We start from the raw sequence: 12716 nt of genomic DNA, 5'->3' as shown, positions 1-12716 counted from the left end.
GGGGGGGAGAGAGGAAGAGGGGAGGAAGAAGAGAGAGGGGAGGGAGAAGAGAGAGATAGAGAGGGGAGTGAGAAGAGAGAGAGGGGGCGGGGAGAAGAGAGAGGGGGGCAGATCTTTCCTGCATACAATGTGTGATTTGGTGGCTGCAGGATTGTATGTGTGAGGAGTCGCGGCTCTGCCTGACGCTCCCTGGCCGAGCCTGAAGATGGACCTTCCCAGCTCCCCCCCATCCCTCCCCCCATAAATCAGATGTTTTCATGTTGTGATTTGTGCGTCTCATGGTACGCTGCTGGTCATGGCTAATAGAACATTTTTTTCCCCCCACAATGCAGTGCTCCTTCCTCCCGAAGTTCTCCATCCACATCGAGACGAGGTATTCTGATGACTGCGGTGACAACGACAGTGTAAGTCGGGTTCACAGAGACAATACACATAAGGGAGCTGCTCTACCTGGAGTTGTACTTTTGTCCATCCAGTTCTGAGAGTTGCACACCTCTGCCACACAGCACAGCCCTGTCTGGCAGGAGAAGAGACCTGATTTTTCTCCGCTGCAGTTCAGTAACACTTCCAGGTCTTGTCCTCCCCCAGAGTGTGATGGGACAGTGAACGGAGAAGTAGCACAGTGATGAGCTCATCTCTCTGTCACTCTGTTCTCTCCCCAAATCAGAGTGTTTCTTGCTAGTGCATGAGCACTGCACCACAGCTGACAACTAAAATAAAGTTCTGTCTGGAGGCCCCCTTTACTTATCAGGGATTCTATTGGGATTGTTCTGTGATTTCCCCCCCTTGGAAATGGAAGATCTCAGGGGACTGACACCGAGCATTCTCTTACAGATCTTTCCTTCGGACTCGGCAGAAGATTCCCATGAAGTGACCCATCTGGACATCGCGTACGACGAGATCCCGGAGAGATACTACAAGAGTTCCGAGGTGGGTGGGAGCAAAAAAAGAGAACCTGTCATAATGTAGCAAATATGTATAAGACCATGGGGTGGGTGGCAATAAAAAAAGAGAACCTGTCACAATGTAGCTTATATGAGGTGCATCTCCAGGACTGCAGCCCCTTGCCAGTAACTCCCAGCTCTGTAATCGGACTCCCCAGTTCTCAGGTAGAAATCTTGTACAACACATCATGACTGGTAAGAGGTTGTCAGCTCATCTCCAGTCACTGAGGCAGCCCTGGCTACAAGGGATTATAGGGAACGTTGCCCACAAATCAGTTAGATTTACACCGGAGACACTGGCAGAGGTGCAATAGTTAAATAAATCAAACCAATCAGCAACTTCCGGGTGTTTTGGGTGTCTGTGTCCCCGCCACGTACAATGTTCCTTTTCTCCGACTCCCACCTCACTTCTGAGTCCTGTACTCATATAGGGATTACAGTAAGGAAGCACAGCACATCAATCACTTTGGCATTTAACATTTCCAGGAGTGTCAGATTCCTGTGTCCCCGCCACGCACCGTGGTCCCTTCATCCGACCCCCACGTCAAACTCTTCAGCATTCAACACTTCCAGGGGTGTCAGATGGCTGTGTCACCGCCACGTGCCGTGGTTTCTTCCTGCGACCCCCACCTCACTGCTGAGTGCTGTAGGGATCACAGGAAGGTACCAGAACACTGCGATCTCTGGCATTTGACACTTCTAGGTGTGTCTGATGTCTGTGTCCACTCCACACACCGTGATCCCTTCCTCCGACCCCCACCTCACTGCTGAGTTCTGTAGTGGTGTAGGGATCATAGGAAGGAACCAGAACACTTCAATCTCTTTGGCATTTGACACTTCCAGGCATGTTGGATGTTCATGCCCCCACCACGTTCTGTGGTCCCTTCCTCCAACCTCCACCTCACTGCTGAGTGCTGTAGTAGTGTAGGGATCACAGGAAGGAACCAGAACACTGCGATCTCTGGCATTTGACTCTTCTAGGAGTGTCGGATACCTGTGTCCCCACCACACACAGTGGTCCCTTCCTCTGACCCCCACCTCACTGCTGAGTTCTGTAGTGGTGTAGGGATCATAGGAAGGAACCAGAACACTTCAATCTCTTTGGCATTTGACACTTCCAGGCATGTTGGATGTTCATGTCCCCACCACGCTCCCTTCCTCCAACCCCCACCTCACTCCTGAGCCCTGTAGTGATACCATGGGGGGACACAAGCATCCAACACTCCCGGAAGCGTCATGTGCTAGACTGACTGACAGAGGCTACAACACTAGAATGGACATGAGGAAGAAGACACCAGAGAAGAGACTATATACCTCTTCTATTGCAGGGGAGTGCTGGTTTGATGTCTGTAGAGACACGGCAGGGTCTCTATAAGCCTAATGTGGGCTTTCGCATTGTGGCTCAGGGATAGATTCCAGCCTGGCCTTGGTGTTTAACCAATTGATTTCACCATGGGCGCTCTATAGTAAGTCAGGTTAAAGTGCAATGATATTGAGCAGAGGGCAGCAACCATGACAGTCCATCAGATCTCGCACCACTGTCGCCAGATAAGTAAAATTAATTTTCTGCTTTTGTGGTGGACCGTTCTGACGTGGCCTTACAGCTTATTAAACCACCCTGAAAACTATAACACAAAGAGATTCAGGAGAGGATTCTGGGGGGAAAAAAAGGCTTTCTTCTCAGAAGAGTTCATTACCAGACCCTTCGGCGCGCTCTTTCCCGCTATCAGCGCTCCATCTTTTTCTAATTTAATTCTAATTCATATTCAGGAAATGTCTGAAGAGCGAGGCCTGCAATGTCAGGCTGACACAAAGGGACGGCTTGATTCTTCTCCTCTCTATTGCAGGATTTGAGGCATTTTGTCTCCAGCAAGACGGGCCGAGGGCCTCTTCAGGAGGGCTGGAGGTGCCAGTCAAAGCCCATTATGTGCTCCTACAAATTGGTTAATGTCAAGTTCGAGGTGTGGGGCCTTCAGACACGTGTCGAGCATTTTGTGCACAAGGTGGGTGAAGGTTTCGTGTGGTCCTTGTCATGTGGCATGGGGTTTTTTTTTTCTCCTATGTGTGGGTCATTAAAATGTATCTGAACAAAAATGAAATCTATTGCAGCTAACCAGCCCTTAGGTGATGTGGATGCATTAGGTTTCTTTTTTTTGAAGGCCAAGTACATTTTCTTAGAATATAAAAAAAATACCTGTTGATCCTTTTGGCAGGTGACATGCTTGGAGTTCCACTTTAAAAGGTATCCAGAGCGTTAGGCTGGACATGCACGTGGTGACGTGGTAAGCCCTCATTCACATGAGAAATGGTCGGCCCGTACAGATCAATGCTGCATGCAGGGCCGTATCAGGCGGCTCCCCGGAAGGACAGGTGCTGCGTGTGATTAGTACGCAGCAGCCTGTTCTTCTCTACGGGAGTACGTGGCCGTGCGCTGCCCTACGCTCGCCCAACCTGCCCGTCCGTTTGGGTGCGGGTGTCCCGGCTTGGACGCAGACAGGATCCATCTTGTCAGCGTACAAGTACGGACACCTGCACCCACGCGGACGTGCAGGTCGGGTGAGCGTAGGGCAGCGCATGGCCGCGTACTCCCATAGAGAAGGACGGGGGCTGCATACTAATCACACGCAGCACCTGTCCTTCCCGGGAGCTGCCTGATACGGCCCTGCATGCAGCATTGATCTGTACGGGCCGCCTGTTTCTCGTGTGAATGAGGGCTAAAGAAGAACTCCAGGTAAATGAAGAATTAACCCTTGCAGTAGGGCTACCCCCGCGCTGCAAGGCTTAACTGCTCGTTTCGGTGTAGGGGCTATAATAAAGAAAATGTACTCACTTGATTCTCGGTCCCACTTGGCTGCTAGACCGGTCCCCATAGCATATTCTCCCCTGACCTCTGGCAGTCTAAGGACCCTTGATGTCATCACATCTATTGCAACTACATTAGACATGAAGACACCTAGGAACTTACTATCGCCAGAGAAGAGGGGGAGAGAGGTGAATGGAACAAGGAACAAGGATCAGGTTATTCTAGCCTCTAGATCAAAATGAGCACTGATCCCTTGCAGTACGGGGGTAGCCCCACTTCAAGGGTTAATTTTTTTGATTGCCTTGGGTTCTTCTTTAAGTCAATATGAACCACTTACAAATATGATGGCAAGTAAATGCCAGAAATGAAGCAACCTACCACCCACGAGTTTGATTGACCTCCATAATTTGGTCAAAACTGGGCAATAAATTGAAGGCTTCAATACAAATTTTGGGAAGATTGAATTGAAATGGAAGTGAAACAAGAAAAAATGGCAGATATTTCCTTGGAAGTGATATATGATTTATTCAATGTGTTCAATCTGGGCTAGTTCAAGCCTATCTCCTTATGACCAGTCAAAGCCACCATTTTATGTGTTGGGCTGTTTGGTGATTCCAACATAAACATGGATTCAGAAGTTGGGTTGCTCCATCAAATGCCAAATTCATGGACATTTTTAGATGTACTTTAAGAGTCAATGCAAATTGAGTGTTGTGAAGCCTTCTGAAATCTTTTTCTCTGTATTAGGTTATTCGGGACCTGCTGATCGTTGGCCACCAGCAAGCCTTTGCATGGGTGGACGAGTGGTATGGTAAGTGACTCATTACAGCTCTGAATGCTATACAGACATCTGCATGAGAACTAAGCCCTCGTTCACACCTGAACGTTTTGTAGCGCGTTCTACGCTCGACGAACGCTCTACAAGCTCTACAAAACGCTCAAACATCTAAATCCCATTGTATTCAATGGGTCTGGTTCACACCTTGGCGTATTTCAGCCCGTCCCTAACGCGCTACAAAACAGCCCACGCCTGAAAAGGTACATGTACTACTTTGGGCCATTTTTGTTGCGCGTTTCCATTGGGATACAGCCAAGTAGCCCTCGGAAACGCGCGTTTGTCGCGCGATTTTTTTTACCGCGAATCGCGGTAAAAAAAGCGCGCGACAGACGCGCATATGCAATACGCCTAGGTGTGAACCAGGGCTAAGACTTCACTAGTTTTTTTCACCTTTGTGTATCCGGCACTGAGAAGGTTTTCTCACCATTTTCACTTGTAGTCAGCAGGTTTTGTTTGATTGCCTTGGGTTCTTCTTTAAGTCAATATGAACCACTTACAAATATGATGGCAAGTAAATGCCAGAAATGAAGCAACCTACCACCCACGAGTTTGATTGACCTCCATAATTTGGTCAAAACTGGGCAATAAATTGAAGGCTTCAATACAAATTTTGGGAAGATTGAATTGAAATGGAAGTGAAACAAGAAAAAATGGCAGATATTTCCTTGGAAGTGATATATGATTTATTCAATGTGTTCAATCTGGGCTAGTTCAAGCCTATCTCCTTATGACCAGTCAAAGCCACCATTTTATGTGTTGGGCTGTTTGGTGATTCCAACATAAACATGGATTCAGAAGTTGGGTTGCTCCATCAAATGCCAAATTCATGGACATTTTTAGATGTACTTTAAGAGTCAATGCAAATTGAGTGTTGTGAAGCCTTCTGAAATCTTTTTCTCTGTATTAGGTTATTCGGGACCTGCTGATCGTTGGCCACCAGCAAGCCTTTGCATGGGTGGACGAGTGGTATGGTAAGTGACTCATTACAGCTCTGAATGCTATACAGACATCTGCATGAGAACTAAGCCCTCGTTCACACCTGAACGTTTTGTAGCGCGTTCTACGCTCGACGAACGCTCTACAAGCTCTACAAAACGCTCAAACATCTAAATCCCATTGTATTCAATGGGTCTGGTTCACACCTTGGCGTATTTCAGCCCGTCCCTAACGCGCTACAAAACAGCCCACGCCTGAAAAGGTACATGTACTACTTTGGGCCATTTTTGTTGCGCGTTTCCATTGGGATACAGCCAAGTAGCCCTCGGAAACGCGCGTTTGTCGCGCGATTTTTTTTACCGCGAATCGCGGTAAAAAAAGCGCGCGACAGACGCGCATATGCAATACGCCTAGGTGTGAACCAGGGCTAAGACTTCACTAGTTTTTTTCACCTTTGTGTATCCGGCACTGAGAAGGTTTTCTCACCATTTTCACTTGTAGTCAGCAGGTTTTGCTGGAGACCTACTCAGCATAATTCTTAGTAAAATGAAGGGATTGGTGTGCCCAAAAGCCACATTTCAGCTACTGATCGAGAATGGTGAAGTTGAGTCATCTTCTTACAACTTTTCGGGGTGGGGAGGCATGATCTCCCTGCCACCTTGGAGTTTTGGGTGTCCAGCAAAGACAGCGAGACCTCATGCAATTGGCATGGCAAGCGAGCAGACCAGGGAACTTTGGATTGTAAAATACATTACCTCTCTACCAAAATGCTGAAATATCCGTTCTGTGTGAACTGACCATTTAGGCCGAAAACAGACTTTTATCTGCCATGCAGGTCTCGCCTACAGACCTGGGACAAGGTCCTTTAGCATCCTAAGTCAAAAAGATGAAAGTGGTGGACCCCACCACCAAGAGCTGTGAGCCACTTTAGCAGCATAGGTTGCTGGTTCTGCCCTTTTTGCATCCCTCTCCTATTGAATGGCCCAAAGAGGTTGCCTCTTCTGCCTACACCTCCGCCCTGCTTTGGTGCATTGCAGTAATGTGCATGTTACCACAACGCGGGCTGCAAAGCCATTCGGGCCAACCCATATGTTGAGAGACCATGTAAAATTTTATTGCATTGTAAGGGTTTGCACTGGCTTATCCTATTGATGGTTTACAATTAAATAAACTCTACATGGTCTTTCCATAATATACGAGCTGGCACTCCTGTTTTTCTTGCACCTCTTGGAGTTCATCTGAAGCACCACCTAGTGGCCTCTTCATGTCTTTGAGCTGCCTACAAGAGTCCTTGTGCTCTTCAATATAGATCACAGCCTGATTGTGATATCAATCCACTTGTGGATCCAGTTCCTCCTCCTGCAGGCTCCCGGACTGTTATCCTGGCTTCACAGTCCCCAACCTTTAACAAGCATGCAGACTTTCAGACTTCATTATCTACAGGCTTGTTCCAGGTCACTGACTTACTATGTAGTAAAACCAGGATTCAAGCGACATCCTTGGAGATTGCACTTTTACAAAAAGCAATGGCAGCTCCCGTACTTCCCTCTTCACAGGTTCACTTTAAATGGCTGTAATTATCAGAACGATAATTGCTGATTTCGTGGCCGAGGTGTGTTGTACTTGCTCTTGAAATGAGACAGAATAAAATCTGCAGAAGGGTTGTAGATCAAAGCCACCAGAGGGCAGGGAAGGACTGGGGAATCTTTGTTATGGGGGACAAACACAACCAAGTGGCCTTTTCACAGAAGAGACAGATTTCTCTGGGCTACAGAAAGCGAACCATGCAAGGTGTGCCCGGTGCCGCAGTGATTGGTGGGCATGGTGAAGGTTGAGGGTTCCTATTGGGACACACATTCACTTCTTGTAGCATCGGATATCCTTTGCGGTTACAACATCTCCGCAAGAACGTAGGTACTAAAAGACTTCCCATACCAAATGTCAACCTAAACAGATAGCCAATAGGCAAATAATGCCCAGCATGTGTCCCTGTCCTCCTTATCAATCTCTGAATGGTGCAATGTCGTCATTCAGTGTCACCAGCCCAGCATATCCTATTAGTACTGGTCTTAGGGGATGAGCAAATGTCTACATTGCCCCCTAGCCAAGACCAGTGATCCCCTGCCAGGCCATACAGGACTTTTTTGTAGAAGCCGATTATGAGCGCCATTTTATAGATCAGCAACCCTCCTCTGATAACTGTGCAAAGCCACGTCACGATTTTTTGCTGGAGGAAATAAAACTGGAGCCTGCGCCCCGGAGACCCATCTCGCCTTCCGCTTTACGTAGGATGTTTTATATTTAGCACAGTTCCGATTTCCTGCAGGTGCCAGGAGAATGATCAGACTGGTGAATCAATACCACAATGATACCTTGGAGGCAGTACAGGAACACGCAGCAATGTAGAACAACTTAATAAAGTTAAAGAAAACACACAGCGGCCCTGATAACAGAGATCATAAAAGAGAAGGCAGTAGAAATAAAACAACGGGGCTATTTCTAGGAACAATGCAGACTGTGCTCAGGGTGTAATGTTATACCATGCTAAAGAACAGGACATGAAGGGAGGATGAGGAAGCAGAATAATAGGACGTGTAAGGAGGACAAGGGATCAGAAGAAGAGGACATGTAGGGAGCATGAGGAACCAAAAATATGGGACATGTAGGGTGGACAAGAAACCAGAAGAAAAGGACTTGTAGGGAGGATGAGGAACCAAAAGAACAGGACATGCAGGGTGGACAAGAAACCAGAAGAAAAGGACTTGTGGGGTGGACAAGAAACCAGAAGAAAAGGACTTGTAGGGAGGATGAGGAACCAAAAGTAGAGGACATGTAGGGAGGATGAGGATCCAGAAGAACAGTACATTTGGGAGGACAAGGAAACAGAAGAACAGGAAATGTATGTTGGACATGAACTCAGAAGAGCAGGACATGTAGCCACCACAAGAAATCAGAATAACAGCTAGCGGGAGCAAAAAACAGAATATCTGGGTGGGATTTCAGGCTCTGATCAGATAATTCTACACTGGGCAACATTTCTTTGAAAACTACAACATCTTGTCTGCAGTTTCCCCCCAGTGAGCAAGCTGTGTCCACTGAGCTTAAAGGCTCAGTCCATTCAAAAGTGATATGTTATCGATGAAGCTCCTGACATCTTTTATGTCTCGGATGCTCCAGCAGTGAGATCTCTCTGCCATAATTCCCAATTTTGATCCTGTCCACCTGAGAGGTTTGGGGGTTGGGGTTTAAAGCTGCAAAGAGCCCCAGTAGTGCAGCAACCTAAATGGACACAGGTGTAAAATGTGTAGTGCATAGTCAGCCATGTTGAAATATTCTCCACGGTTTACATATAATCCCTCTATAAACATTACTATGAATAACTCTCATGTTTTCACCCTACAGGAATGACCATGGAGGAGGTTCGAGAGTACGAGAAGGAGACACAGGCCGCCACCAATGAGAAAATAGGACCAGTTGCCCCAACCATTACCATTACTGCAGAAAGCCAGTGCCCAGCTATCCGTAGCGCCCCCGCCACCCCCATCACCGGAGAACCTCCAGAATTTCTCACCCTGCCCAAAGAAAGACCACGCAAGACCTCTGCCCCGGACACACTTACTCTACCAGAACTCAGAGAACGAGCCAACGGACCTTCCAATCACCACTCGCCCAACAACACTGACAGCTGAAACCAACGGGTGGAGTCTTTTGCTTCACTCCCAAAAGATGGGCTGCTCATTCCCAACTCATGGGAAGTCCCAAAAACGATCCTCATGGACTCTGACATGAAGAAGTCAACCCTACGATGGAATAGACACTGACACAAAGGTTGCGTACCTTGACTTAGGCAGAAGGAGAGTTGGCTTCTTCTCCTTCAAGCAGGAAAGGGAACCTCCAAAATACTAAAGTGAAACCTTTGATCCGTCCGGCCATGTATTTGCTGTAGCAGAGTCCGAAAACAAAGTACGAAGAAGATGTCTAGTGTCGAGTCATTCAGAACTTGTAAAATTTAAAGCTGTAAAACACCTAAAAGGGGACTAAATCGTGCGGTGGCTTCACAGCCCTACTCCTCCAGTCAGTTTCTGGTCTTCTGGTGGAATGCTCGACTGATTTATATGCTGTTGATTTTTTTTGTCACAACACAACACCGGGCAAATATTTAAATACACAGGAAAACTATATGTAGGAACCTTTATTCTACTTGTAAAATATTGCACATATTATTGCAGTTTACCATACCTTGCTGTGCTATATGGTGACCTAGCACTACAACAACAGTGACAACCCCTTTTCAAAGTCTGTGAAGAAGGGAATGGATTCAGAAACATTCTCATTGGACTGGGTAAGGCAGCTGGACAGAGTTTGGCTCCAACTGGATTAGTTAGAGCAGAAGGCAAGTAAGTTGAACCCTTTGGCAGTGGCCCACTGATTCATATATAGACAGCTGGTCAATGGTAGCAGCACTGAACTGACAGAAAATACATCTTCTGGCCTTTCAGAGGAAAGTATAAGAAAATGAATGGGTTTAGTTATAAAACTTGCCCCCGGTGAACAGCTGGGAGGATGCCGTTTGCATGGCAATAGCTCCCCTAGCTGGTGCTGAGGAATATAATTTCCCATATACCGTACCTCCTATCTAGGGGTGCTAGTGCCGTCCATCGGCATCCTTCCAGCTATACACTGGGCTCATGTTTTATAAGTAAACCCAGTGTTTACATGGAGTTGTTCTTTAAAGACAACAGCCATTTTTTTTCTAGCTTTTAAAAGTATTCCTGCCTAGAATCGGATAGCACAAGGTGCCCACTATTATTAACATATTTTCTGTGCTCCCCTCTGGTCCTGGTTTCACTTTGTTACCAAAGATCCATCTTCCCTTCCTTGTGTTCTAATCCCTCGAGCTAAACCTCGCCCACCTGGCTTTCCCCATCCAGAGCCTCAGTTATCATTCATGGTCTCTTTGGTCAGTGGGATTGTGCAGGGACTCACCTTTTGTGGGTGGGACTTCTTCCCAAATGACGGGATTCAATCCCTTAGTAGCAAAGTAAAGCTAAGATCAGAGGGTCACAGCCTTTTAATTGACAGAACCTTATGATGGCAGGCAGGCTCACTCTAAATCATGAGAAGTTAAAGTCCAACTCTGGACACCAGACAAAAAATACTCTTGTAGTGAGCCCCCATCCCCTTCCCTTTCCCAGTTAAATACTTATTGGGTCTAGTTGTAAAGGGATAAGGTGTAATACTTATCTTATTCCTCCCTTCGGCAGGCTTCCTCTATCCCAGGGGTAGGCAACCTTGACACTCCAGCTGTGGTACAACTACATGAGCCATCATGCCTCTGCGAGTCATGCCAGTGGCTGTCAGAGTCTTGCAATGCCTCATGGGACAACAGCTGGAGTGCCAAGGTCGCCTACCACTGCTCTATCCTGTGCGAAAGTTCCCCTAATTCCTTTTCTTCAAGACAATCCGGACGGCGGTCACACTAGGGAGTCATCACATACAATACAGGACCAATAGCTGTGCATTGTGTGTGAGGAAGGTGAGGGCCCGCCACAATTTGGAGTGCTGGAGGAAGAAGTGAGCGCCAGAGGCATGCCAGAGCAAGGAATAAAACGTAGGCATGACGCCATAGGCCTGGTTCACTGGGCTATTGGGTATTGCAAGGGGTATTCTTTATTTGATCCCGGAGTTCAGCTTCTTAACAGGTATTATCAAAAGATGCCAAGTGTAGAGGATCTCCATCACACGACGATCCAATAACACGGTTCTCCACTCGCCGACGCTTCCACCTCTCAGCCAAGTGTTCATCGGCTCATTGAATTGTACCATTGACAATCATTCATGAATCCTTTCCAGAATGTCTTATTTCTTTATCCTACAAATGCTGGATTTGGGGGGGGGGGGTTGGCCTGGGTACGTTGAACATTTTTCTTTCCCAAAGTCAGCACATTTTTCATGTATTACCGAATAAAGAAAACTTGTGTAATGCTATTTATCTTGCGAGCCTTGACGCCTTCAGATAATCACGAGATGAAGAAATGACCGTTCCAAGTTCATAATTTATATGACATAATAACGTATTTTATCAATGTGCAGCCATTTTATGGTTTTCATTTGGCATCCTTGAATAAAATAGTTAACCGCTGGCTGAATTCCATGCAGATTTAACTAAAAAGTGAAGTGCGCTATTTTAAGGCGACCTTTCATTAATAAATGAAGAGGAACTATTTTAAGCGGTGTAGTGGCTGCAGTGATTGAACGGTTTAATAACTGCTTGGAGGGGGTATTGTCCACCCCGTGAGCGCATTACTCTTGAAGTGGGCCTTTCAGGATCTTTACAAGTCCACGAATAAACGGCAGACGTGGCACAATATACTGCGTATACTACAGTTTATACTAAAGGGTATATATTAGGGATGCACCGACACCGTTTTTTTTCGGTATCGAGTACCAATATTTTTTTTTCCCGAATGCCGATACCGGAAGTCCCAATAAGGAAGCCAGGCGGCATGTAATGACTCGCCACCTGGCTTCCTGATTAGCCGGGAAGCCGGGCGGCGTGTAAAGACTCGCCACCCGGCTTCCAGATTAAAGGAGAACTATGAGATGAGTGATTTCCACTCACCTCATAGTTCTAGCCGACCTGTGACAATGAGACTGTCGGCAGGTCGGCTCAGTAGATCGGGAGGTGAGCGGACACATACCGGGTTCGCTCACCTCTCGATCCTGTCACGGCTCTCTGCTGTGACAGGGGGATGGGCTGGATTTCCCCCTCCCTGCTGCGATCCGCTAGCGCTGACTGGCGGAACGGACGGGGCGGGTACAGCTGGCTCTGCCTCTAGATAGGCAGAGCCAGCTGTCACTCACGCAGCTGGGCGGATCCCGACGTCCATGTCGGGATCCGCTCCGGATGCGGCGTCTCAGTATACCGCGAGCTGTAGCATGGAACCGGCTTTCTGGCCAATCAGGAAACCTGGTGCCGTGTAATAAATCATTGCCTGGCTTCCTGATTGGCCGGGAAGCCAGCTCCATGCTCGCTCGTCACCTGGTGACAAGGGAGCAGAAGCAGGCTGTCTGGCCAATCAGAAAGCCGGGGGGCGGGTAATGACTCACCGTCCCACTTCCTGATTGTTCGGCTTCCCGACCAATCTGGAAGCTAGGCGGTGAGTCATTACACGCTGCCGGCTTCCTGATTGGC

General features: G+C 47.5%; 1 protein-coding gene across 2 annotated transcripts in view; it reads left to right on the top strand.

Moving 5' to 3' along the window:
* Positions 1-9603, top strand: part of LOC108799524 (cytoplasmic phosphatidylinositol transfer protein 1-like) — a 36063-nt gene extending 26460 nt beyond the window's left edge. For both annotated transcript variants that reach the window (XM_018571388.1, XM_018571387.1), the window contains exons 5-9: positions 333-404; positions 835-930; positions 2792-2947; positions 4495-4558; positions 8924-9603. In XM_018571388.1, the coding sequence (XP_018426890.1) occupies positions 333-404; positions 835-930; positions 2792-2947; positions 4495-4558; positions 8924-9210 (675 nt within the window). In that variant the 3' untranslated portion in view covers positions 9211-9603. The remainder of the gene's footprint in view (positions 1-332; positions 405-834; positions 931-2791; positions 2948-4494; positions 4559-8923) is intronic.
* Positions 9604-12716: the final 3113 nt, after the last annotated feature.

The sequence above is a fragment of the Nanorana parkeri genome, unplaced genomic scaffold, assembly GCF_000935625.1.
Source record: "Nanorana parkeri isolate BGI_ZX_2015 unplaced genomic scaffold, ASM93562v1 scaffold1748, whole genome shotgun sequence".
Taxonomy (NCBI): domain Eukaryota; kingdom Metazoa; phylum Chordata; class Amphibia; order Anura; family Dicroglossidae; genus Nanorana; species Nanorana parkeri.
This window is presented reverse-complemented; position numbering and strand designations above follow the sequence as displayed.